General features: G+C 33.4%; 3 protein-coding genes across 20 annotated transcripts; 1 reads left to right on the top strand and 2 right to left on the bottom strand.

Annotated features, from left to right (window-relative positions):
* LOC105219480 (LIM domain and actin-binding protein 1) lies at positions 1–11,997 on the top strand. Of its 9 annotated transcripts, XM_054235311.1 has the most exons (14): positions 697–866; positions 1,042–1,115; positions 2,732–2,788; positions 3,349–3,807; positions 4,479–4,571; positions 8,086–8,219; positions 9,275–9,441; positions 9,513–10,001; positions 10,079–10,243; positions 10,299–10,453; positions 10,965–11,456; positions 11,520–11,665; positions 11,724–11,808; positions 11,874–11,997. In XM_054235311.1, the coding sequence occupies exons 3-14, from the start codon at positions 2,774–2,776 to the stop codon at positions 11,874–11,876; spliced, it is 2,403 nt and encodes an 800-aa protein (XP_054091286.1). In that variant the 5' UTR covers positions 697–866; positions 1,042–1,115; positions 2,732–2,773; the 3' UTR covers positions 11,877–11,997. The 9 variants fall into 9 exon arrangements, with proteins under 9 accessions (XP_054091290.1, XP_054091286.1, XP_054091287.1 ...); XM_054235312.1 differs by lacking the exon at positions 1,042–1,115 and having other exon boundaries at positions 4,479–4,529; XM_054235310.1 differs by lacking the exon at positions 1,042–1,115.
* On the bottom strand, positions 10,294–26,856 carry LOC105219484 (phosphatidylinositol 5-phosphate 4-kinase type-2 alpha). Of its 2 annotated transcripts, none has more exons than XM_011195650.3 (10): positions 26,716–26,856; positions 22,358–22,672; positions 22,193–22,290; positions 21,890–22,139; positions 18,483–18,613; positions 18,251–18,419; positions 18,033–18,184; positions 17,880–17,974; positions 17,550–17,614; positions 10,294–17,019 (listed from the first exon to the last, which is right to left on the bottom strand). In XM_011195650.3, exons 2-10 carry the CDS (start codon positions 22,493–22,495, stop codon positions 16,903–16,905), a joined length of 1,215 nt encoding a protein of 404 aa, XP_011193952.1. In that variant the 5' UTR covers positions 22,496–22,672; positions 26,716–26,856; the 3' UTR covers positions 10,294–16,902. The 2 variants fall into 2 exon arrangements, with proteins under 2 accessions (XP_011193952.1, XP_028900918.1); XM_029045085.2 differs by lacking the exon at positions 26,716–26,856 and adding an exon at positions 24,919–25,060.
* Positions 22,654–26,856, bottom strand: Guk1_1 (guanylate kinase). Of its 9 annotated transcripts, none has more exons than XM_011195643.3 (3): positions 26,716–26,854; positions 24,124–24,216; positions 22,654–24,060 (listed from the first exon to the last, which is right to left on the bottom strand). In XM_011195643.3, exons 2-3 carry the CDS (start codon positions 24,167–24,169, stop codon positions 23,423–23,425), a joined length of 684 nt encoding a protein of 227 aa, XP_011193945.1. In that variant the 5' UTR covers positions 24,170–24,216; positions 26,716–26,854; the 3' UTR covers positions 22,654–23,422. The 9 variants fall into 9 exon arrangements, with proteins under 9 accessions (XP_011193945.1, XP_054091296.1, XP_054091295.1 ...); XM_054235321.1 differs by having other exon boundaries at positions 22,654–24,050; positions 26,716–26,733; XM_054235320.1 differs by lacking the exon at positions 26,716–26,854 and adding an exon at positions 26,684–26,700.
* Positions 26,857–27,994: the final 1,138 nt, after the last annotated feature.

The following is a 27,994-nucleotide window of genomic DNA, read 5'->3' as shown; positions in this document are numbered from 1 at the left end:
CATCTGTGCGCTGTGGCGAAACCATCCAGTGTACAATAAAATTTCATTTCTCTTAACGTAATATTTTGAAACACAACATTTCGAAAATTTTTCAAACTCACTTAGTGTTAATTTTAATGACGGGAATTACGAAGTACTAAAGTGGTTTGTCCCTACGCACCAGCAGGAGTTAAAGAAAAGTATGTATATAAAGACAGTTATTGGTTTAACTATAACTGTAACTAATTTAATATCTTCGTTAAGTTCTATAACTGTAACTCCGCGTAAATTTCAAGTGAAAATTCAAAATCAGATTCATTTTTAGTTACCTGTGATTTACAGAACCCAACCGCAGAGTACCTGTACCGTGTTGAAAAGTGAAAAGGTATTTTTCTAACGACTCAAACAGTATATGTATGTTTGTATTTACTATATAAAAAGCATGTTTCACGCAGCAAAAAAAAAAACATAAACACCTTCTCGTACGTGTGCGTCACACAAATAATTTTTCACTTCATTGTGCCTAAAATTTTCGAGATTCCGCCTCGTTTGTGCTCTAGGATTTTACGAATCGTAAATACTGCGATCGTAAATTGTGGCATTATAATGCATGCGTATACGTACATACATATTTGTATGTTTATGCACGTATGATATGCATGGATAGCAGAATAGCAGAATTTGTATATAAATTTTGGCCGAGCGCGATTTCCTCGAGGCCCACTTTGGTTGTAGCAACCGTGGACGGTGCGCATTTAATCAGTTTGACGTAGAGCTCGATCGTTTGTGTTGCTCCAATTGTGCGGCAGCAACGGCTTCTAATTCGAGAGTGCATTATACATAGAGTTTCAACAAATTGGTAGATCCGTTATTAGTTAGTAGTTAAAGTAGGTATACGCGTAACAAATATAACTGTTAAAACTATTGATTATGATTTAAATTTTGATATACATATACATATATATATATATATATATATATATATATATATATATATATGGTACATAGCATTTGCAAGTTTCCATCAAACTTGTGATGAAAGTAATGTATGCGTTCAACTAGCGGTATCGTGGCATGTATAGCAGGATCGTCAATACCAAACACACGGCAAACGTACTTAATACGAATGCACTTATGTAAGTTTGTAAGCAGCAAAATTATTTAAAGTATCGAGGACAACCGGGCGTATTAGTAACCACCTATGTGTATGTATACATTCATATATATGGATGGGCTAATAATAATAATGATAAATGAAGGGGTAAATTTTTAAAACAAAAATAAGCAGTGACCTACTTACAGGTGTATATGATACATCCTGATAGACATCTTAAAATTTCTTAAAAAGCTCACCTGCAATAAAGGTATTATTAGCTCTACATTGGCTACATTTAAATGCAAAATGCACACCTTCTCCGGTATTTAATTATAAATATTGTATATATAGCGGAATAAATTCCTTTTCAAATATACAGCTGGTGTTAAATACGGAAATGACTTACACACCGAAATATAAGTGTATAACATATGCGCAAACCTAAGTGTATATTCTAAAAATAAGTTGGACATAATAACTTGATAAAACTTAATAAAATTAAAACAGTAGAAATGCAGTGATTTCAATATATAAAAGCCACAAAAACCGATCCAAAACAGCGAATATATGACTGCTGTTTATATTTGGTACATTATATATGGATAATGATAGTCAAATTTTAGCGGAACTACACAAGCTAAATTAAGTTTCGGTATTTTTTAAATGTTTACTTTTTCAAACTGTCATTTTCTTGACTCTGTATACAGTTGCAAATAAGTTGAAACAATTTATTAGATATTAATGAGCTGATTGTGTCTTAACGGGTTGCATGTTTTTAGGAACCCTAAAAAATGAGATTTTTCAAACATTTCTCCTGAGAAAACTGGAAAATTTATTATTATAAGATTTTTATACATATTTTAACAGTTTTTGAAGCTACTGCAGCAGATATACAGGAACCCCTCTCAAAAAAGGCATCTTGCGGTGACCACTATAACTCTGAAGTGGATCAACTGAAATAAAATAATCAAACGGAGTTCGTTAAAGTATAGTATTGTCTTGTAATTTAGCGAAGGGATACGCAAAACATTTTTTTTAAATGGCGGCTTCTAAAAAAGTCGATTTTTACCATAATTTTGAATTATCAAAAAAAAATTTTATCGGTAATGAAATTGCTTCGATTAATTACTAGAAAATATAGTTCAGAAGCCTGTGTAAAACTTTGAGACTAATCGGTTCAGCCATTTACGAGTAAAATTGGTCATCGACTTTATTGCTCATCACCCCTTAAGTGTACCCATATAGCACACGTTTGACTTGCATAGTTAGATTATTGTTTTAAATTCCTGAACCAATCCATATGAAATTATAGTTCTAATTGGCTTTATTCACATCCAAACATTTGTTACGTTATAAATATATACCACAACATTTTACTTTCCGAAATAGTGGCATGACTTCATAGTATTTTTATATACGAAAAACAACTGTCGACCAAGTTTTCCAAATACTAATGTTCTAGGAACTTTGGGAATATACATACATATACATAAAGTTCTAGCAGCGCACTGCTATTAAATATGTGAGGATTCTAGAGATGAGTCCGAGGTTAACCAGTACCCCAGGGTCCACTATAATAAGTGGTTTAAATTTTTTGCTTTAATGTTGTTTTTCAAATGCTTGATCATTCATTTAATAATCTGCCTTACGTTGCAGCTTTATTGCAGTATTCTAAAAATAAATTTACCGTCACACAAAATGGAAAGCAAAAGTGTAAGTCGCTAGCTTTTAGTAGGCATTCTTTGTGTATCACGTATGAGCCTTATGTTCACTTGATTTGTATGTTAATGAACTTGCGAGAATTTCGACATTATTCCTTACATTTGTATGTACCACATATAAAAATTGCATTGTTTACATACATATATTCGTGAAAAAAATTAAAGAAAATAATATAATTAAATAAATTTAAAAAAATATTTTTAAATGTGGCTTTAGAAGTTTGAACAAACAATTCAATATTTTGATGAGCTGCTATGTTTGATTTCCCCCAAGTAGGCGTGTTACGACTTTCTCACTAGTTATTTTTGAACACTAAGCTCTTGATTATCCTAATGAATTAAATACATGTGGACAGCTCATTACAGTGTTGTATCACCACCACTATGTCCGTGCTGTAGTCTATTACATTTATGTCAGTTATTTGTTCGATTCATCACACTTGAAATTTTAGTGATTTCCAACTTCATTATAGCCTCATATAATTTGTACCTGCCCTTGCTATGTTAATGTAATTTTGTATTTTATCTTACCATGTATTACGGTTTCTGCAGAAATATCAAACAGTTATCAACGTTGAAGAGCAATACTTAGCAAATATGTCGACCAGTGTATCCACAGCCACGGCTACCACAAAAACTACGCGCAAAGTGACAAAAAAATCAACACTCAAGTCCGCTAAAAGTCAGAGTATTGAGGAAACAATAAGCGTTGATTTTAACAACAGTTTAGTCGAAAGCGTCCAGAGCAGCTGTGCAGAGAATACCAATACCCCGCACAAAATAATCAAGAAAAAATCACCAGGTGACATTACAACAAGTGCTCAATCCAGTACATCTACCACCAAAACAACAATTTCCGCCAGCATACAAGAGCATACCGAGGAGGTGCAGCAAAATGAAAATGTTGCAACCGTAGAAAGTAATCAAGAAATAACAACCGGCAATGGTAAAAAGAAACTGAAAAGCAAGAAGAGTAAGAAAGGTGAAACGGTTCAACAGAATATATCGGTGGTAAGTGGCAGAGCTTTATTGACAGAGGGTCTCATAATTCATATTATATAAATTGGTTGTGTTGTAGTTCCATTAATGAAGTACGGCTTTATAGACTACCTATTATTAGATGACGCTGAATGAATTGCTGCATTTAATTTACAATAAAATATTTTACTTCGATTTGTTTACCTCCGATTGGCAAATACTTCATATTCGGCAAATATATCAAAAAAACAAAAGTAAACCGTAGACATTTATAAAACAGCGGTAGACAACTGTTTTAAGCCGATTGCTATCTTTATGGACTCTTCTTAAAAAATTCGGCTTATAAGTAGCCGGGTGAAAGCGAAATTTACACCTCAGTTAACACTTTATTAAATCCACCTTAAGTTATAGTCTTTTCGCACAACCAAATTAATTTAATACGTTAATATTGTAATTGAGAAACCAGTTTTTGCTCTTCGTACTACCGGCTACGCGATTAACGATTAGCTGTTACACACTTTTCTCTTTGCTAAATCTATCTAAATCAGTGCGAATAAAAGCTGGTTAATTGATCAATTAACTCTTGTGCGAGAAGACTATTATATTAAATAAGGTGCAATACAACGCAATTAAATTGAAATCAGTACGATGTTTTGATTTTTTTAAACGAGTATATGCATGTTTTTTTTTCAATTTATTTTCAGAAATCTAGCTTTAGCAAATTCGATGCTTTGCAGAAACGCAATTTAATTCATGTACGTTCAAGTGATGCTGATAAAGCACAAAAAAAATTCAGTGTAAGCATTCATTAATTTTTAACCCAACCATGTAACGATATCATCTGTTTCAATCAAATTTTCAAAGAATATGTGTTTCAATGAACTAATGCACTAATCATTATAATTTAGACAACACAATTAATTATAGAAACCGATAAATTGTTTTATTAAAGTAAGAAAACGATATAGCATTTAAGGATGATTTAGTTAAAGGCACGAGGTCAATATGATTTATATGAAATAGCTCCAGGACAGATTTTGGTACACAACTTACAACAAATTCAAGTGGATTTGCATCGGAAAATAATGCATTCAAGAAAAAAATTAACTAAAACTATTGAAATCACATGTAAGAGATTTTAGCATAATTATTAATCCTCTATACCTTAAAGTGGAAGTAGGAATTCTAGCGAAGTTTAGTTTTTGTAATATTATTCCTCTGGTGGGCATTTTGAACATAGCAAAGACCATATAAATAAAGAAATATTTGAAATATGTGCAAATTATTACTCTCCCGACAGATCTGTACGCTAACTTTACAGTAACCTTAGCATGAATAAGTTCATTATTACTGTTATCCGCCTTATACCACAAACGAAACCGCCTAATCTATAGTATCCATACTTGTAAAGCTTGTAAGCTTGCTTGGCTCGTCTCATTTCGGTGTTTTTCACCACGATATCTTGGTACGCTTCCCACCCTTCGTGGTTATGATAATATGTATAGATTTGGTTATTGATTCTAATATATGAGTAAATAGTTTTTTTTTAAAGCAAGATGTAGTAATGAAATTAAGGGAGTCCATGATTTATAGGAATAAATAAATGATTATAATTGCTTAACCCTCATTTGTACTGATGGGTCCAGCCAGAACTTTTTGAACTTTAAATCAGTATTTCATATACTAGTACACACGTTTATGTTTCAATACTTCATGATATCCTAGATGATATATTTTAGTATGATTTTGTTTATAAATATATTTATAAAAATTGATAAATAGTTTTTAAATTATAGTTTTCAACCGAAAAGTCATATTGAGTACTAATGGGTCTGGCCAGACCCATGCGCACATTACGCAACGGGAAGATACTTTTGTATGAATTGGAATACTCTATTGTTATTCTATTCATGATTTGTTTTGCTCATTTGGATTTAAAGTTCCGTTATCAAAAACATTGTTGGTTTTCACATGTTAGATGTTGTCATTTCAAGTTAAAAGTGAAAAGTGATATTCACATTCAAGTAAAGAATAATCGGTGGTATTCTGTGAAAGTGTGTATTTATTGAATAAAAATGAGTAAAATAGATTTCATATATGATAATGTGCCGCGTAGTGATCCAAATTTTTATGACTTGGTTGCAAATGCTTTGGCAGAAGAGATTGAAAACAACAGTGAAAATGATGATAATGATCTTGATTTCGGCGCCTCAGAAATAGAAAATGAGTTGGAATTTGAAGCTTCAGATGTTGAAGCTGAACATGAAATTGAAGTCGCTGAAGAATATAGTAGCAGTAGCAGTAGCACAGAGAGCGACGATGATTTGAATACTGATGAAGGTATTTATTGGCAAAGATTGCCGTTTGGAGTAAGGCAGCACCTCAAAGTAGTCGTGTTCGCTCCCATAATGTACTGCGTTCATCCGGTGGATCGACAATCACATCATGTTCGCCTGTTGAAGTTTTCGATGCGTTTTTTACACCAAACATATCATACATCATTGTAAGCGAAACCAACAAATACGGTACGGAAAAAACCAATGAATGGAACTTTAAAAATCCCAACAAATTGAAAGAATGGCAAAACTTTACAGAAACGGGGCTCAGAGGTTTTCTAGGCATTCTTATAGCAGCAGGAGTCAGCAATAACAATAGTCAGGCTGCGTCAGTTTTATGGAAAACAAACCAATTGCCAATTTTCAGAGCAACGATGTCTTACCGTCGGTTTTGACCATATCCCGTTATATACGATTTGATGACGGTCGCACTAGACCTTTCCGCTTAGAAACAGATAAAGCGGCACCTATACCAGATATTTGGAACTTTCTAAATGCAAATCTCCAGAAGAATTTTCGTCCATATAGCGATATAACTGTTGACGAACAACTTTTTCCGTATCTAGGAAGAACGAAATTTACTCAGTACATACCTTCAAAACCGGCTAAGTACGGTATAAAAATATGGTGGGCTTGTGACGCAAAAACTCATTATCCTTTGAGTGGAAATATATATACCGGAAAAGAACCCAACGAAGGGAGAGCAAAGAACCAAGGGGAAAATGAGCTTATACGTTTGGTTTCAAAATATTCAAATTCTGGGCGCACAATTGTAGCTGACAACTTTTTTTCCACTTTAAATTTATGTAAGCGGCTAATAAGCTTGGGGCTGTCCTTCGTTGGAACCCTTCGAAGCAATAAAGCATGTATCCCACCTGAAATGAAGAAAAACAAGAATAGGGCAGTTCTTTCATCTGAGTTTGGATTTCATCAAGACAACGTAGCCATTTGTTCATATGTTCCTAAGAAAAACAAAGCGGTAATATTACTGTCCACGATACATTACCATAAGGAAGTTGAAGGCGTCAAGCGAAACCAACAGCAGTAATGCATTACAACAAAAAATAAAGTTGGTGTTGATGCCATGGACCAAATGCTAACGCATTACACTACCAAAAGTAAAACTAAGAGATGGACTCTTACATTTTTTTATAATATTGTTGATGTAATGGCATTAGGCAGTTTTATTATATGCAAAGAAAATAACAATTACACTAAATCAGACGCTCGTAGAAAATTTTTATATGATTTGTCCGAAATGTTAGCTCATCCGCAAATCGAGTCGAGACGTAACAATATACATGTAATAAAGCACTCCGTTTGCCGTTCCGCAATTGAAGATATTTTGGGAAAATTTGAGATATGTATTCAGTAATGTTATATATATAGGGCAAACACATTTACAAGTTGTAAAATTTATTTTACAGAAACAACCAAATACGGTAACAGACACCAAAAGTGAGACTTTGGAAAAGAAAAGGAACTGCAGCTTATGCCCTGCTCAAGACAAACATCGTCGTAAAACAAGGTTCTTTTGCCAAGAGTGCGCAGATGCTGTATGTCAACAACATTCAAAATGTTATTACAAATGCTTTAAGTGCATAAAGGAAAATTAATTCTATTTTCAATCTTTTACTTGCTTTTAGTGAATACTTTATTTCAGTTTTTAAAATGTTATTTGAAATAAAAAAATTAAAGTTTCTCCAAAATGATGTTAGGTTTGCATTTGGGTCCAGCCAGGCCCATTGGTACTCTATATGACAATCCAAGTATCCGTCAAAATGAGGGTTAAATCAATATGTATCGATCAACAATTTCGTTTAGTAGTAAATATTCAAATCTTAAAATTTCCTTATTTGCAAAGAACTTGAAATTGACAGAATATATGTAAAATGTTCGGCTGCAACCGAATTTAGACCTTCCATATTTTGTATTTAATACTATTATAATCGTAAGAATTGTTTTTGCGTCGCAGAACCCACAATGTGATAAGGAGATCAATTGCCGCCTGTGCACTAAACCTGTATATAAAATGGAGGAAATCAAGGCTGAAAAGAGCATTTATCATAAAAATTGCTTCCGCTGCCGTGAATGTAATAAACAATTGAAGTAAGTTTTTCTATCTACGCATTTCGTAAATATTTATTGCAAGTGTGTCTAACTCAGTGGCTGACTGACGATATTTCTTTGTGACTACATATAAACTTCATAATCTGTAAAACTTGGACCTTTTAACTAAACCCCTGAAACTCTAGCAGAAAAGTAAAATGTCAAAAGTGGAATATTCATTACCTATTTCAATTCGTTGTAAATAGATTAAACAAATTCTACTTTGCATAACTCTAATATTTGGCCAGATTCGAGTTACTTGATCCTAACGTGTATGTAACGGTAAGAGATTTAACAAGCTACCTTAAAAATATCCACCTTAGCCAACTTTTTAAAATGTTGTAGGTTCTTTCAATTAATTAATATATTATATTATATACCTTCCGTTCTTCCTTAAATAAAGTAGGTGATATTTCAAAGAAACAATTGTTTTATGTTTGTACGCGGAAGAAGAGTACCTGAAGTCAAAACTGAAACCAGGGATAAAGGGATGTCCAACTTATTCCAGTGTGAGAGCGCCTCAAAATTTGCGTTTTTTATAACATTTTGCATTATTACCAGATCAGACAAAATACAAATTTTTGGGCATTTAAATTAAAATACCCAACATTTATTACGGCTAATAATTATTTTACACTTAACGATTAATATAAATAATAACTATTTAAATCTCGGTTAGTGATATTATGGTATATTTTTTCAAATACCTTAAAATTTCGCGATTCCTTTTATATTTATTGTTTTAAGTTCTAATAAGTGATCTTGCACGGCGGTTATAAATGTCTCCGTCGCATTATTTTTTGGCAACATTTCAATATGGCCGTCCCTCTTTTCCAATTGCGAAACGTCAAAACCTCCTCATCTCGACAAACTGTCAAAGTTTAGGTGGTTTTGACGTTTGATATTGCGCTCTCAATTCCAGTGAGATGAGAGTTGTACATCTCTTTATCTCTGCTGAAACCATCTGGTTGTATTTATCAAACTAACCTAACCTATACGAACATAACTGGAATTAAAATAATTATAATATAATAATAATATTGTTACTATCATAGAGTCGACAACTATCAAAGTCATGAGGGTGTCTTATACTGCATGGTGCATTTTAAGTTGTTATTTAGCCCGAAATGTGTAGAAGATTCTGAGCCAGAGTCACCACGTAAACCGGAGTTAATAGTTAGAGAAAATCAACCCGTTGAATTACCCCCAGATGTTGTAAGAGGTACTATAAACAATAACTTTTTTAGTGAAGTACAAACTAATTTATTTCTCTTCTGTTTAAAAAACTTTTAGCTTCAGACAAGCCCGATCTCGGTTTGGAAGAATTACAACAACTCAACGTACGCTCAAGATTTCAAGTATTTGAAAATGCAACACAAGCCCAACAAGAACAGGAAAAGTGTACAGAAGAGCGAAATCCTGTCAAACACAGCAATTCTATATTGTCCAAAATCGCGAAATTGCAGGCGCAAGGCATTCGATCTGAACTGATCGATTACTCCTCGGAGAGCAACAGTGACATAAGTGATGCAGAAAATGACGAAGACGACGATGCAGATTTGGTGCGCTCAAAGAAACGCACACAACGTGAACGTCCAGTCGGTATTGGTCATGCTATGCACGATATAAAAACTAGATTTGAGAAGGGACACGTTATGTCCAAAGAGGAGCGACGCGAGGAACGTAAACAAGAAATTCAAAACATACGTTCACGACTTTTCATGGGAAAGCAAGCGCGCATCAAAGAGATGTATCAACAAGCTGTCGCTGAATCTGAGCAAGGTAAGTGGGCGTTGCGATAAAATTGTTTGGTGTGTAGACCTCTCTAGAACCCTATCGGTACTTTTATTTCCTGTTAGCAATTACGGCATCCGACAAAAAGCTCGAAATAGATTATGAAGGTGCCGCCCGCTCGCTTAAGGAACGATTCGAAAAAGGAGATGTATTTAAAAACTCCCGAGATCACAGCGAAGAGAATCCAACCAATCACAAGGGTTTACACAATGAAGATGTTTTTGAATCAGGTAAAAGAAAAGCATCTAGCAAATGTTAAAATCTGTTAACGCATTCTCATTTCAGCGATTAGTAAAAAATCACGGAGTATATTTATGGAATTGGATGCGAATGTTGTTGCTGACAGAAAACAATTGAACTCACCAAAATTGCCAAATCCACAACCCAATAAACAGCACACATATAACACCAGAGGACAGAATAGCGAAAATGAACCTGAGGTAAGAGAAAAAGGAGCCAGACGTTAGACCTTTTGATATCTAGAAAAATCAGTCTCCAAAAAGTTTGACTTTGTAAGCTAACATAAGCTATTTTAGCATGACTTCCTAAATGTATTTTGCGGTGCATTCGAACAAAGTATCACATTACCAAATGCAGTTGCACAAACTTTGATCGTATGTATCGTATTCCTAATGGCAAACCTGCGAGATAAATGCCCAAAAAAGCAATCCGCGCATCACTAACATTGTTGATGCAATTGTTAAATTCAATACACGTTTCTAACAAAATATTTTGTTTGTCCTTTTTTTGCGCATTAGAGATGTGCCTAATGTACAAGTGTTACAAAGTTTATTTATATTTAGTTTAAAACAAGCAAGGTTGCAAAGTATCGAGTGTATATTCATACGGCATAAAAATGTTGCATACGGATGTTTAGGAAGTCAGTCGTTCTAACTGTTTGCATTTAATAACTTTATTCGCTTATAACTGTATTTGTTTAACCACAAACAGGACATCGTCAAGTATGATGAGAAACCAGAGGATATAAAAATCGAAACCTCAGAAATCAGTTCAAAATTTAAATTTTTTGAAACGTATCGTCCAACCGAACAAAAAAAGAAAGAGTTTCGTATTACTCCGCCAAGGGAGGGAGTTGTGAAAATGCCAACGCCAGATGCGGAAACGGAAGAAGAGACAAATCATGCTGATAGGCCAGAGGAAGAAACTCACGCATTAGAGAAATCTCACACTACTGCCATTATGTTGAACAAGTTTCGTGAAATGGAACAGAATAGTGGTGACCAACAGGCTGGTCCCCGACCGCTGAAATGTTTTACACCGCCGCTAGATGGTGGTAATCGTGTGTATAGCGATGACGACAGCAGCGACGTAGAATCACAAGATGAAAATGAAGAATTCGAGGAAGAGGATGATGAAGATGAAGATTACGACTCATCAGGGGGACATTACAAGTGCTCGCTGGATGACGAGGCACTCAAGGAGGTAAAATATGTCTATATATAATATATATTTGAAATTACTATGTACCACATGTGTTCGTCACAGGCAAAAGCAGCAGCACGTGCTAAACAGCTACGTGTGAAATTCGAAAAGTGGGAGGCCAATGAGAGAGAGCGCGAACTAAATGAAGGCCGTATTGACATCTATTCTAATGAAGTATCCGATTCCTCAAATATCGAAAGCACAAAAACGTGAGTTTAAATTTGAAAAATCAAACACAGTTATTTAATATAGAATCAAAAATTATAGCATACGTGAACGTTTTGAAAATATGAAGAACTCTACACAGAGCGCTCAATTAGCAAGGCCACGGTATCAAGTTAACCGTTTTGTTGTAATTATAATTAAAAAAATAATTATCCGCTTAGATTTTAATTATATTTCTTTTTATTCATTTAGTGAAAATCCTCAAGCAGTACAATCATCAGTTCATTGGAACATGTTGTATTCAATAGCTGGCACTTAATATTTTCATTATTTATTGTCTAAAATGAAACAAATATATAAGTTATAACAAAAATAACTTTATCTATCTTTTTTATGTTGGATGCAAGTTTGTATTTCAATACAGTCTTCCTCTTTTATATGCGTACATTCCTTAAAACAAAAATCACCTAAAAAATTATACGAGTTTTAAATTACACAGCCACACCAAATAAGTGGGTATGACCATCAGATTATTGATAGGTATTGATTTTTGAATATGAATTTATTTTTAAAATTCCCTATTTTGAATTTTTGAAAAGTGACGTCGAATTCGTAATTACCGACAAGTTTCAAGCGAATCCGATGAATTATTCAAAAAAGCATCCGCCATATTGGAGCCGCCTTTTGCATTTTAAAAATTGACATCTGTTTCGTAATCCGTGACCCTAAAAACCTCCGAGTAACGTGTTTAAACCAAACCTGATGCATTTGAAAAAACGCTATCCATACTGTTTTTTGAGGTTATGTCGAAACACTGATTTGATGGGGCTAAATGGCCCTCGGATTCGGATTCAGCGACCCCAAAAACACAAGCTACACATAGTAAGTATTTCACTTTAATAAAATTTAATCATATTAATTATAAAATATATTTCATTTTAATAAAATATACTAAAAAATTAATAATATTAGGTCTACAACTTTGCTTCCACCGTTTTTTTTTTTGTAAATTTAAGGCTTTTTTTGTATAAAAACGGTTACAAAAATGTTATTCACAATATTGGCCGTCGCTAGCTACTACTTTCGACCATCTTTTTGGTAGCATGCGTATTCCATGCAAATGTCGAGAATTCGGCTCAAAAAGTGACATTTTCAGTTTTGAGAATAAGTTTCAGATGCAAACAGATCTCTACAAATATTTTGTTGGGTTAATGTTAACACAAATGTCCAAGATCGATTTAATCGTCCAATGCTTGACTCTAGAGACATCAATTGGAAAACGGCGGAAACAAAGTTGTAGACCTAATAATAAATATACAAAAAATGTATAACTAACAAAAACCGCTTCAACATAACGGGTGATTTTTTTGAGGTTAGGATTTTCATGCATTAGTATTTGACAGATCACGTGGGATTTCAGACATGGTGTCAAAGAGAAAGATGCTCAGTATGCTTTGACATTTCATGAACTGAAGCCGAACGATCTGCCACAACGTCGAATTTTCAGTGAATGGGCCCTAGAAAAGTTGGCAGAAAATCCGCTTTTTTATCGACAAATTTTGTTCAGCGATGAGGCTCATTTCTGGTTGAATGGCTACGTAAATAAGCAAAATTGCCGCATTTGGGGTGAAGAGCAACCAGAAGCCGTTCAAGAACTGCCCATGCATCCCGAAAAATGCACTGTTTGGTGTGGTTTGTACGCTGGTGGAATCATTGGACCGTATTTTTTCAAAGATGCTGTTGGACGCAACGTTACGGTGAATGGCGATCGCTATCGTTCGATGCTAACAAACTTTTTGTTGCCAAAAATGGAAGAACTGAACTTGGTTGACATGTGGTTTCAACAAGATGGCGCTACATGCCACACAGCTCGCGATTCTATGGCCATTTTGAGGGAAAACTTCGGAGAACAATTCATCTCAAGAAATGGACCCGTAAGTTGGCCACCAAGATCATGCGATTTAACGCCTTTAGACTATTTTTTGTGGGGCTACGTCAAGTCTAAAGTCTACAGAAATAAGCCAGCAACTATTCCAGCTTTGGAAGACAACATTTCCGAAGAAATTCGGGCTATTCCGGCCGAAATGCTCGAAAAAGTTGCCCAAAATTGGACTTTCCGAATGGACCACCTAAGACGCAGCCGCGGTCAACATTTAAATGAAATTATCTTCAAAAAGTAAATGTCATGAACCAATCTAACGTTTCAAATAAAGAACCGATGAGATTTTGCAAATTTTATGCGTTAAGTTATCAAGCTCTTAAAAAATCACCCTTTAGAAAGTACTTTAAATGCATATTACGTGGGTTTTCAGCAGCCTCTTCAAGATTATCAGAACCCTACTTGTCCGTTATAACTAATTAGAGGGGTTCTCATTATTTCTTATTCTCCTTCATATGAAGTAGGATTCATACCTTCGCAAGCCCATATGCGCTGAATACCTTGATAACTTTATAACGTGTTTATCGGACAAAACTGTGCTCTGTCTGTCCGTCCGTCCGTCTGTGCAAGCTGTAACTTGAGTAAAAATTAAGATATCTTGATGAAACTTGGCACCATAGGAAGGTTGCTTTCAAAAATGAGCAAAATCGGACCGCTGCCACGCCCACAAAATGGCGAAAACCGAAAACACATAAAGTGCCATAACTAAACCATAAATAAAACTATGGAAATAAAATTTGGTATGAAGGATCGCACTATGAAGCGGCATATTTGGATGTAATTTTTTTGGGGAAGTGGGCATGGTCCCGCCCCCTACTAAGTTTTTTGTACATATCTCGCAAACCAATAGAGCTATGTAAACCAAACTTTCTGCAGTCGTTTTTTTAGCCACTTCCTAATACAGTCCAAAAATGAAAGAAATCGGATAATAACCACGCCTACCTCCCATACAAAGGTTAGGTTGAAAATTTCTAAAAGAGGGTTAACTCATTACGAACATTTCACATAAGAAATGGCAGATGAAAGCTGCACTCAGATTTTTTTACAAAATGGAAAATGGGCGTGGCGTCGCCCACTTATGGGTCAAAAACCATATCTCAGGAACTACTCGACCGATTTCAATGAAACTTGGTTTGTAATAGTTTCCTTACATCCCAATGATATGTTATGAAAATAGGCCAAATCGCTTCACAACCACGCCTACTTCCTATATACCAGAACTTTGAAGACGATCTGAATCCTTTGCTTTACAATATATAAAGTAAGAACTAGTGAAGATATCGGACTTTGCACAAATACTATGTTAATAGTGTGGCAGCCCCATTCTAAAAATCGCCGAAATCGGACCATAGGTTTTTAAGGCCCCATATATCGAACACGAGGACCTCGGTGCTTCTAACCTAATATTAAGGTTATCACCTTTCAATGGACTTTATACAATATATATGACGAATATGTGGGTCAAAGTGTGTATTATATAATATAAATAAATTGCGAGAGTATAAAATGTTCGGTTACACCCGAACTTAGCCCTTCCTTACATGTTATTTTTATTTACGTACTAAAATAAACAATTAGGTATGTATATGCCTATGGATTCTCTGTTGTTTACCAAATAGCGTCGTTGACAACAATACCAAAGTCACCGTCAGTATCACTGTTTATAGCTGAATCAAGAATCTTATCTTGTTCTAATATTCAATTAATATTAAGTAAAATTAAAACTGTTGATAAAAAACACAGGCTTATCAGTTTATTAAAATTAGTGTATGTACATATATCATATACATATATATGTACATATATACACATATATATATATATTTGTATATATATAATGCATCAATATTTATTTATTAAGCATTGTACAAAAAATAAAAATAATTAGATCAAAAGTATATTTCGTTGATCGAAAAATATGCCCAGTAATATTTCTGCAAAAAAAAAAAACTATGACTGACACTCCAATCCATACAAATCTCAAACATACTCCAGTAAATTTTACAGTTATATAAATTTATGTATATTAAAGTATTCATGAATTGTGTTCCACAGTTAATGTCAATGAAAATAATTTGATGCTAAACCTTTTGAAGGTGGCCAAATTCAAATTCATAGTTTTATTATTTCATTTTGTTTGTAAACAGATAATGACAGAAATAAGTAAACAGGTATTATGTTGTTTCAAGCCATTTTCTTTAGATATGTTCAATTCAAAAATTTGTAGATTCAAAAATGTACAAAAGATATTACATAAAACGTGTGAATTGGAACAAATTATAAATTAACTTGTTTGTTTTTCTAATTTTCCTTCCAAGTATGTAACTTGGTGTTTATATGTGTTAATGTGTGTGAAACCAAAAGTTATCTCAAGCAGAAATCTCACGAAAATAATAATAAAACTATCAATATATTTCTCTTCATGCATATGCACATAAACAATATTAGAAGTTTAGTCATGAAACAGACTTTTAGTTTTCTTGGATTCGAGTATTCTTCACCTCGATTATCTTGGCATGGTTTTCAAAGCAACCTACCTGAATTTGTCAAGACAGATTGCTGACACCTTGCTTACACAATATAAACGTAAATATTGGTTTGCAAGGAATCGCTTAGTTAAAATTAGTTTTTAGAAAAAAGTCAGAACCGCAATACAATCGAAATACAGATATGCATTCGTATAAATAATCGCCTCCAATATATAGATATTCGCGTCTTCTATATTGAAACTAATGATGTTAATTGGAAATAAATGTTTTTAAAAAGAAAATACTAATGTAAGAGGATGAATACGGTGATCCATACATGTGGAAACATAAAATGAATATTATTGATAATGAAAATGAAATTAAATTCAATTGAAAATATGATGAGATAATATTTAAATTAGTTGAAAAACCGTCATAGGCACAACTTGTGCTTAAAGCAGCGGCTCGTTGACAGCCAGCTTAAAGATTAAATCGTCAGATCGTCAAATCAATGGAATGTAATTATTTCTTTAAACTGTGGTAAAGGTATAAAAAGCGAAACTTGTTTTTGGGTGTCAAACCAATAATGTTGCGTTTTCGCATACTTCGATGGTATACGTTTCACGCTTAGGTCGTGTTGTGGAAAGTTGAAATTATAAGAAAAATAAAAAACTACAAAATGGCAAATCCACTAAAGGACTAATTCAAAACTAAATTGTCGAATATCATTAATAATAGGGTAACTACATATAAGAAACTATCATGGTGTATGCGTATGTCGACGATTCCTAATAACCATATATAGTATATTTCAGTTCACACAGCTAATTTTCAAAACATGGGCACCAGTATACGCGCACAACGCAGCAATGAATTACTCGATTGCTTTATCCATGAAGTCTAGAAATCTTTTGGCATATTGTTCCGGATCACAAGTAGAAATTCCATCGACATTACTTCCATACTTAACAGTCTTAGCTGCTTTGGCGGCCTTAAAAACAAAGTTAAAAAATAAATAATTAAATTAATTGCTGATCTTTAAAAAGCAGTTCAATTCAACAATATATACAAATAGTTTTTAATAACTCATCACGACATCACGAAATTAACTTTTGTAAGGTCAAATGTATTCAGGCATATATGCGAAAATACAAAAATAAAAAAAAAATTATAATTTTTTAAACCTAATCTAACGAAAATAAATGCTAAAGAGTTGGTTAAAGATTTTTAATTGCATCCCAAATAATTTCCGAACAATGATGATGCCACTCGACTAAATGCTTTTGAACGTAAACTCAAGTTGAAATGTTGTTAAGATAAGATAAAGATACTACAGACGGTTTAAAACCGTGCATTTCTAATATTTCAAGTAAAAATCTAATAAGCATCAAACAACCTAGGTAAATGGAATGGTTGAGTTTATTAGCTAACTCATCTTGCTCGTATGTCGGCAGAAGGGCAACTCAATTGTGGGTGTAACATACATTCATATAATGCGAGAAGAAAAGCATTTGAACTTACCTGTTTTTTCACACCATACTGTGTTAATACATCAATAATGGCAATAAAATATATTTCTCGCCGTTCTGTAATTATAAAAAAGAGTGCATAGTATTCAATAAAAATACAATTGTATTTGCAAAATTTAAAATACTGCAATATATTACTAATATTTTCCAAAAGTTTTTCCTCTAACCACCCCTATAAAATGTATGTATTTCAAGTATTTTTACTCTCAAAATACAATTAAAAGTAGAAAACGGGAGCTTTACAATTTCGCTTCAAATATCAACGCACTGACCGGACCGTAAAGTAAAACAAAAAAATAAAAACACAACATTTCAAAATTACCTTCAATGCTTGGAATGGCATAGATATCAACTTCATAGACCACTTCTTTGTATTGTGCGCCGCGTGGTGAATCAGGGGGTGTATTGTAAGTCCATCTGCAGAATACCGAATAAAACATTTTAATATACACACACATATATTTAGTGTATTCACCTTTCTCCGCTATCACATTCCTCGCTTTCGCTGTTTTCACTGCGTCCGGTCGCTTGAGAGTTTTCGCCCTGCAATGCTTCCTCTTCAGCACGAACGCAGTCATGTATGCCAACTAAGAGCGAATAATCCATTATGTGCAGCTTTGTGAGGAGCTTTTGTAATAAAACCAAGCGAAATGAATAAATACGTCGAATTTTTCAAGCAACTACTCTACTTACATCAACATCACTTGACAATGTGTTCAATAATTTCTTTTTGGCTTCCTCCCCAATTTCAATTTTGACTTTTTGCTTTATAAAGTCATTGTCTTTATAAGTAGGTAAAGACTTTTCTAACTCCTTTTCCGACGCTTCGCGATCAACGGTACTACCTTTCAAGTCGAATTTTCTGAAAACATGTAAGTTAGATCAACAAAAAATGATACAAATATTGATTACAATTTCAACTCACTTGTGTATGGTTAGATGGGAACTAAATACATTGCGCATAACTACAAAATAATGTTGACCGCTCTCAACCGTTATTCTGTACATTCCCAAATATTGTGGTAAAAGAGTCTTGCCATGCTTTTCAACAACATACTAGAGGAATAAAGACACAATTTTATATAATAGAAAAAAAAGTAAATTTTGGGGCACATGTAAAATTGTCGAGCATAGGATAATCTTGTAAACTATAAATTGTAAAGTGATAGATATTTTCAAATGCGTGCTATATCTTTCATAAAAAAGTATGAGGCGATAATTTTTCGAAGTATAACTATGTACAGTTTGTCAAGTATAAGTTTTTTAGTATTATATGAATAGTATTATTTGTTTACCTTTAGGTTGGGGGTATTAGGGTAGTCAAGCGACCAAAGTAAGGCGAAAGGTTGCATAATGAGCGTTGCATTTACTAGTAAAGTTGCTCAGCTCTAACCCTTAACTTGATTTCTCTTAAATGAGAAAACAACGAAGTCACTAATGGAGTGGAAACCAATTAAGGAACATTCATGATGGTCTGGTGTACTCTAGAGTAAGAATATACTTATGACTAGGCATGGGAAAAGTCCTAGCATGTGCTAAAAGAGCGTAAGTGATGGTATACGTACACACACCGATTGTCACTAACACACACAAGCGAAGAGCGTAAAACGAGCACCTACGATGGGACAATACGATAAATAAACGACGATAAATTAGTCTGCAATCAGCAGTTGACTAAGCAGGTTTATGCGGACGAAGTTATATATTTTAGTTAAGAAATGAAAACAAATATTTCATTGTAAAATAGCATAAAATTATTCCGAAATTTACCATAATTTATATTAAGTATAAAAGAATATTAATTTTTACATTCATTAGCACTAATTAGTATTGTACAATCGTGCGGCTCAGACTTGCTCGATCGACCCCTGCAAGCAGATATTTTGATCGCTGATTCGCTTAGTCCCAAAGTAAGCGCACTAACACAATCTCATTTGGTGATGCTCGTTTGATTGTGGTGGTGCTATCCCTGCTTAGGACCCACTGAAGCTCACAAAGCTATTACAATCAGTTAGGTAGAGTTATTAAGGACACAACAATGAATTAAAGTAATGGGAGCTTTAAATGCGAATCGGTTCAGAGAACAAACATATTGAACACGGCGGAACAATCGTTCCTACATAAAGCTTATCAAAAGGCGACATGGGTCTCTCCAGAAAATGTTGCCGAAAACCAGATAAATGATTTATGCAGAATTTGGAGGCGTTTCCTACTTGATGTGCGTGTCAAGCAGAGCGCAGATATTGATTCCGATCCCAACCTTCTAGTTGCAAAATTCAAACAAAAAAATCAATGTCGATAAGCTCAGGTCAGATAAAAATAGACAATCTCTTGTCTATGTCAATATATGATCTGGTGTCTAAAAACACTTTTAACAAGTAAGGAAGGGCTAAGTTCGGTTGTGACCGAACATTTTATACTATCGCAATTTATTTATTTAATTTTATTAATATAATACACAATCTGACCAACATATTCGTCATATGTATGGTATGAAGTCCATTGAAAGTTGGAAACCCTAATATTAGGTTAGAAGCACCGAGGTCGTCATGTACGATATATAGTGGTCTTGAAAACCTATGGTCAGATTTCGGTGATTTTTAGAAAGGGGCTGCCACACTATAAATGCAGTATTTATGCAAAGTTCTGTTTCGATATCTTCACTAGTGCTTACTTTATATATTGTAAAGTAAACTATTTAGATCGACTTCAAAATTCTGGTATATTGGAAGTAGACGTGGTTGTGAAGCGATTTGGCCTATTTTCACAACTTATCATTGGGTTGCAAGGAAAATATTACAAACCAAATTTCATTGATATTGGTCGAGTAGTTTCGGAGATATAGTTTTTGACCCTTCTTTATAATGAAATTTAAGGTTTCTGGTGTTCTACCTCCACTTTTAGTAGTTTTCAACATAACCTTTGTATGGGAGGTGGGCGTGGTTTTTCTGGACTGTATAAGGTAACCGAAAAGAAACGATTCTAGAAAGTTTGGTTGATATAGCTCAACTAGTTTACGAGATATGTACAAAAACTTAGTAGGGGGCGGGGCCCACGCCCACTTCTCCAAAAAAATACATCCAAATATGCCCCTTCATAGTGCGAGCCTTTGCACCAAATTTTATCTCCATAGCTTTATTTATGGCACTTTATGTGTTTTCGGTTTTCGCCATTTTGTGGGCGTGGCAGTGGTCCGATTTTGCCCAAGCAATCTTCCTATGGTGCCAAGAAACAAGTGTGCCAAGTTTCATCAAAATATCTTAATTTTTATTCAAGTTACAGCTTGCACAGACGGACGGACAGACGGATTTAAACTCCACTCTTCACCCTGATTACTTTGGTATATATAACCCTATATCTAATTCGTTTAGGTTTGGGTGTTAGTAACAAAACTGTAATACTCTCTTAGCAATTTTGTTACTAGCAACTTTGTTGCGAGAGTATAATAAGACAGAACTTTGCTCCCAAACGACAGTAACCGAGAAAATATGCAGACAGATAGGAGTTTTCTACCTTTAGGATGAAAGCGCTAGACGCGAATTGTAATACATGCCAACGCAATACAATCGCACAAGAAATGCTCTATTTCCACAATATTATCCATTATCTGGTGTCCTATATTCACAAAATTTTGCTAAGATATCTCACTTATTACTAGATTTCCACGGTATAAAGACCACTCGAAATTTGAAACTCGCAATATTGGGTATATGGAAGCTGCAGTAGGTAATGATCTGAGTTTACTCAATTTTAGCACAGAAGAAAAATATTATCGCTGATCTTCTATAAAACTTCTGAAGGTTTTACCGATATTTTCGGAAAAAACATATTACTAGGCACTGAGGTACTGAATGTCGTTATCTAAGACCTTGTAGAGTTTTCAGTACGGTTTCGATAATTTTTAGCTCAGCGATGCCAAACTGCGAACGCAGTATTTGTGAAAAGTTTGTTTCAAGTGGATGAATCATATGGCATTCAAATTTGTGTTATATGGATATTTATCTTTCCTCAAATAAATTATATCCAAATATGCTCCACTCTAGTGTGATGGTCTGTACAAAATGTTTCTCTTTTATAGCTTCATTTATGGCTTAGCGATATTTTGTGGGCGTGGCAATGGACCGATTTCGCCTATACTTAATGCCATGGTGGTAAGGAATGCGTGTACAAAGTTTCAGCATGTATCTCATGTCTTAATCAAGTTATCGTTTGCACGAACGGAAAGAGAGACATTTGGATTTCAACCCGTCATGTCAGTTTATTAATCGGTTATATTTGTAACCGGTACAATTTCATGATATACAATGATTTACAACTCATAAAAATACTCACTGGGTGATATTGTTTTAAAAACGCGTGCATACGTTCGATCTCCTCCGATGTCAAGCTCTTTATTATAAAAAATTTATTATAACTTTGGTAAAATTGTGCACCTGATTTACCCGACGACTCAATACGTATTGGCTGTGAACGAGTTAAGGACTCGCGGTAGTCAACATCATCGACGCTGAATCTTTCACGCAAGTTTCGAAATACTAAGGGACAGTATTCTTTGACTTTGAAGTGTGACGGCATATTTTCTCTGAAATGAAAACAGTTAATTTATGTTACGCACAAATTTCTATATATACATACTTATTGAAGAGATGATTATCAACTTTGATTTTGGAGTATGCACGAAAATCATCTGGCAAAAGCATTACAGGTATATTAACATGACTTAGCTCATTTATCTGAAATTATAAACAATAAAAACATATTTACTTTTGCAACAATTATATAACATTAATTTATCACTACCGTGTGATTAATGCCCCACATAAAAACGCTCAGAATCGGTTCGTTGGCTCGAAAAAGTTTCACTTTTTGATGCTTTACACGAAAATGTTTCTTTTTTAATATACGCGGCTGCGATGACGACGACATTTTCTTGTCCATATTATATAAATACTGTCTGTTTCAACGATTGTTAAATGAGTTTTAGCTATACTTCTTCTTCTTTTCTTAAAAGTTAGACATCAGAAATTTGCTTGTACAAAACCTTTCTTGTTCAGTGCAAACCGTAGGAAAGAAGTATGCGTATGGAAAATGTCGAGGGATGAACCATACGTAAATCTGCAATAGAATTAAACAAGACATAGAGGCAAAACGGTCATTGAGTTATTATTTTTTTTTGCACAATTCTATTATACTAAATTATTTAACACTATACATGTCTGTCAATATTTTCATTTTTCACTAGCTCTACTGCTAGGATATATTAATAATGGATAGGAAGGCACTTGTGATACGAAACAATCAGACAACAAGGTCCACACAGATATACCAAATGGAAAAGGTGTCATTGCAGCATAATTTATCAATCTCCTTCTAATTTAGGTTATTTTTCAGGTATTGTATTGGTAGAAAATCTAGTGGTAGCTATACAAAACATACTTAAAATAATCCAAGTATATTGTAAGGATGATATGGAACAGCAGTTAGTGTTCACAGATTTGAGTTTAACGAAATGCCTACCTCACGAAGGATATATCAGTACTAAAATATAAGTATACGTTAAAATATTGCAAAATTACCTTGACGTAATGAATTAAAAAACTATGTTTTCTATTGTTTTATATTCTTTACTCAATTAAAGGCTTTAACATTTTGTAACAAATTGTATAAATTATTTATATTAACATTAACAAATTAAAATCTTGTCAAAAAGTCATCTAAATCTAAAATCAATCTAAAACTCAGAATTTACTGTCGTTTAAAAATAAAAAAATATATATATATTAAGTATTTTGTGTTGACTTTTTTATTAAAGCATTTGTCATTTTTTTTTTAACGAACAATTTGCCTTCACGAATTAGGTCCAGGTTATTCCCAACGTATTACAACACCTTGGTTTTCTTGCGCCTTCAATTCTTTTACTATAAAATCTTTAAACTCTTTGTATGATGCGTCAATTTCGATATTGTGTATGATTTTGTGGAAGTTTCCTTCAGTCAAACCATATGCTATTTCCTGTTCCGCAGCAGCAAGACGCTTCTGTAACGATTCTTCTGTTTCTGTTTGACGCTTACGCAGACGCAACTCCAAATCCTTGAGGGTTGGTGGATTGTTGTAAACCAGAATAGGATTTAAATCCGTCTTTTTGATTTGGTCGACTCCTTGTGGTTCGATATCCAAGACACACACTTTACCAGAGTTTTGAATATTACGAATTGCATCCTTACTAGTACCATATGTATTTCCACTAAACACTGCAGTTTCTATAAATTCGTCATTAGCTATTTGTTCCTTCATTTTATCCTTGTCAACAAAATAATAGTGTACACCATGTTCTTCGCCGGCGCGAGGACTACGTGTTGTGTGTGATATACTAAAACCGAACGTATGAGGAAACTCCTCAAAAAGTTTCTTCAGCAAAGTAGTCTTTCCAGAACCCGAAGGACCGCATACGACTAGGGGACGGGGCCCTTTAATAGGAGCTTCCGATGACATCCTGCCGAAAACTATAGTTAGCAGTGAATTATAAATACAATAAATTCAACACAATTTTTTAATCTTAGAATTACATTTCAGAATGGCTCCTTTTCTCCCTGTTGCTATAACACGCAACATGAATCAAACTAAACTTTGAAAACAATTTACAGTTGAAATGAAAAGTTCTGAAACAATTAACAAAAGTAATAGAATTCACGAACGGTCAAAGTAGAGAAAAACGTATATTTATTATGGGCCTCAATTAATGGTTTACGATATGCAATAAAATAAAGTATGACTGTTTGAAATATGATCTAGAATTTAATTTAAGTAATGTACATCAGAGAACTAATTAATTATAATATTATAGTATTATAATATAATAAAAAGGCATTTTAACCTACAAAATAATCGTTTTATACCATTTTGACAACAAGTTATGTGCTAATCGGCATATGAAAATACTGAGTTTATCGTATTACACATACATTTCTTCTGTATACAATTTAAACATTGTTTCAGTAGAAGTTACATAAATCATCTAAGATATTAATTTGATCCAAATTCATTATTGTATGAATTAATTGAAATTGCAATAGCACTCCTTGGTTGTGTCTCATTGGCAAAATATATTATTGATGGATAATTTATAATATATAAAATTTTTCAAAGTAATTGCAATTATTATGATTTTATTTTAAGTTCGATCAAATCTCAATATTTACATTACAGACAACATATGTATTACCAACATCAAAGTTCATATTAGATATAGATTTGATATGTGCACAACTAATTATAATGTATCATATTTATATAGGTGTACACATGGTTGGCTTTAACTTCAGTATTTGTTTATATAAGAAATATTATAATTGCATATATACCTTATACACAATTCTTCTTTTATTATTTCTCTCCTTGATATTATTTCAATTTAATTTCTATTATAACAATTAATTCAATTTATAATTACTAACGACATCGACACTTAAATATTATTTCAACTATGGCAGTCGCTATGTAGATGCGCGAGATCCATACTACATAAATTCCACAACTAGTTATTTAGAGTTGCCATATGGGTCGAAAGAAAGTCGAATTTTCGCAACTTTACACCATCTTTTTAACTTTTAGATTAAGATTAAAACGAGAAAACGAAACCACAAAAAAAAATGTGTGGAATTTGCTGTATTATGGTATGTCCCAATTCTGTAAGACAGGACACCCAAATCTAAATTTTCTATTACGACGTATGTATGGCATCATTCAATTTGTGTCTCATATGTAAAAAAAAATTAATGTGTGGGTTGCAAGTGAAAAAAAAACAGCGCCACAGCCTACTATGTAGTTTGTTTATGATAGCTACTATGTTTCTATTGGATAGTTCACAGTGTATAAGAATTGCAAGTAATAAATTCTATAGATTTCCAAATAAAAGGGGGTACCAAGTGGAACAATAGCGCCGTAGCCTACGTTGTAGTTTGTTTATGGTAGCTACTATGTTTCTATTGAAAATTTACAGTTGCAAAAGTGATATTCGATAGATTTCCAAGTAAAAGGGGTATCAAGTGAAAAAATAGCGACTAAGCCTACCGTGTTTCTTTATGATAGCTATTATGTTTTTTTTTGAATAATTTACAGTATATAAGAATTGCAAGTATTACATTCGATAACTAACTAAAAGGGGGTACAAGTGACAAAAATAGCGACTAAGCCTACTGTGTAGTTTGTTTATGATAGCTACTAGGTTTATTTTGATAATTTACAGTGTTATATTCGTTAGATTTTCAGATGAAAAAGGGTATATAGCGAATATTTAAAATTAACTCCACAATTTGGCTACTACGATTGCGCTATTACAAAATATTATCATCGGGAACCAAGAAGTTGTAGCCAAATGAATTCAATTGAACGTATTCCTTGCTTATATTTTAATATTTTTAGAACCAATAGATATGTATTTATACTTAGAAATATAGGGCTGTGCATTTTGGCAGACAAGTAGGGTCGGCTTTAGTATAGTATCCCCCGATTTCAGAGTTAGAATGGGTATGGTTGGAAAGAGGACGATCCAGATTACGAATATATATAATAGTTGCCGCAGGAGACTTATAGTTTTCGAGATATTCGCATTTAAAGTTGAAAATTTTACAAATTTTATGTGGCGATATTTCGATTATTACTTAACTTTTAATTTATATAATACGCTTATTATATACTAACACTTCACTAATTTGTTTCCACATACTTATTTTATATCAATTGGTTTAATATTTGCTTTAAATAAGCATTTTAATTTTTAAACAATTTTGTTTATATGCACAATAACCATGTTGACAGATATCAAGTGTTGCCATAACCAAACAAATGAAAATAAAAATAATAATCTTTCGCGTATATATATTCGTAATCTGGAGATCGTCCTCTTTCCAACCATACCCATTTTAACCCTGAAATCGGGGGATACTATACTAAAGTTTCCCCGACAAGTAATAGCATATTATCTTTAATATTACTGAATAAACAACACTGTGTAGAAGTTTATCCAAATGAGGAAAGTCATGACAATACGCAATATAAAATATATTTTTTAACTACAAGTTCACTGTTTTTTATTTTTGCACCTCACAATTTATTTCAAATACCTACATGTATATATACTATTGTATTTGCACACAAACCTGTTAAAAACTTAGAAGTATGTATTTTTTACTGAAATCACTATTTTTGCCGCTATCAATACAGCCAATACTGAATGTGTTCAACAACAAAACAGATGGGTAACGCGTTCCAATTATAGTGCTGCCATATCTTGTTTCATGAAAACATTCTAAATAACTGATTTTAGCAGGTGTCCACATTGGCGATATATCTCATCTCTGATAATGCCTAACAAAACGCTAGTAAATAAACTTGATATCCGTAAACGGACTACGACATCTATAAGAAGCCAGAGCGATTGTTTGAAATTTTGATTGTAAAAATATCATGCTCCAGTTACCATGTCAGAACGCCACTATTTTTTAACACCATACATTTTCAAATAATTTGCTTTTTTCAGTTAGCACAACGCTAAAAGAGATCCGTTGGGAAACAAACTAAATGAAGCCAAGAAGCAGCTATTTAAAAATGGATGCTACTTTCTCCATGATTAAAGGATTATTCTTTAAATATGGCTGACTTCGAAAAAGTATCGGTACAGTTTGACTACAGTATTTATCAAGTATCAGTTTTCGCGCAAGTATAAAAGCCAAGTGTTAGTTTATAAAAGTCTGACACAGTTTAGAGGCAAATGCAGGTTACGGGCTGGCTTCGTTAGTTTTTATTAAAGATCTAATTGGAAATGCATATACTTATTATTTTATTACGTGCATTCGTTTATACATATGTAAGTAAGCACATAATTTGTGAAAGCTCTATAGGCGGTCAATAAAATAAACAAAAAAGTTCCAGGTTATCAGTTTTCAAGGCACCAGCTGCCGAATAAGAGCCCTCAATATCTATGGTTGGCCTTTCACTGAAAATATCAGCGCAGAGGGCAACTTTTACTAATAATAAAGTGAGCTGGTTATAAAATTGGATAAAATCGGATCAAGGACACCACCCCTAGCCACTATATACATAACATAAAAACATGCAAATTTCTGTTGGGCTTTAACCGTTAGAGCAATATGTAAGTAAATTATCGTAAATTCAAAATTAAATGAATGAAATCCAAAAATGATAGAATACAAGACTACGCCATTCGTTTACAGTTAGCTTTTTTGGGTTTTAATTTCCTGTTAAGTGACCACCAAACACGCGAGCAAAACAAATAACGAAAGAAAAACTTGCAAATTGCTCGGTAGTACAAAACAATAAAGCCAAAACAAAGAGTTGAAGTCAAGATTAGTGTTTAATTAATGTTAATCTATACTAATATTATAAAGCTGAAGAGTTTGCTTGTTTGAACGCGCTAAT

The sequence above is a fragment of the Zeugodacus cucurbitae genome, chromosome X (genome assembly GCF_028554725.1).
Source record: "Zeugodacus cucurbitae isolate PBARC_wt_2022May chromosome X, idZeuCucr1.2, whole genome shotgun sequence".
NCBI classification, from domain to species: Eukaryota; Metazoa; Arthropoda; class Insecta; order Diptera; family Tephritidae; genus Zeugodacus; species Zeugodacus cucurbitae.
This window is presented reverse-complemented; position numbering and strand designations above follow the sequence as displayed.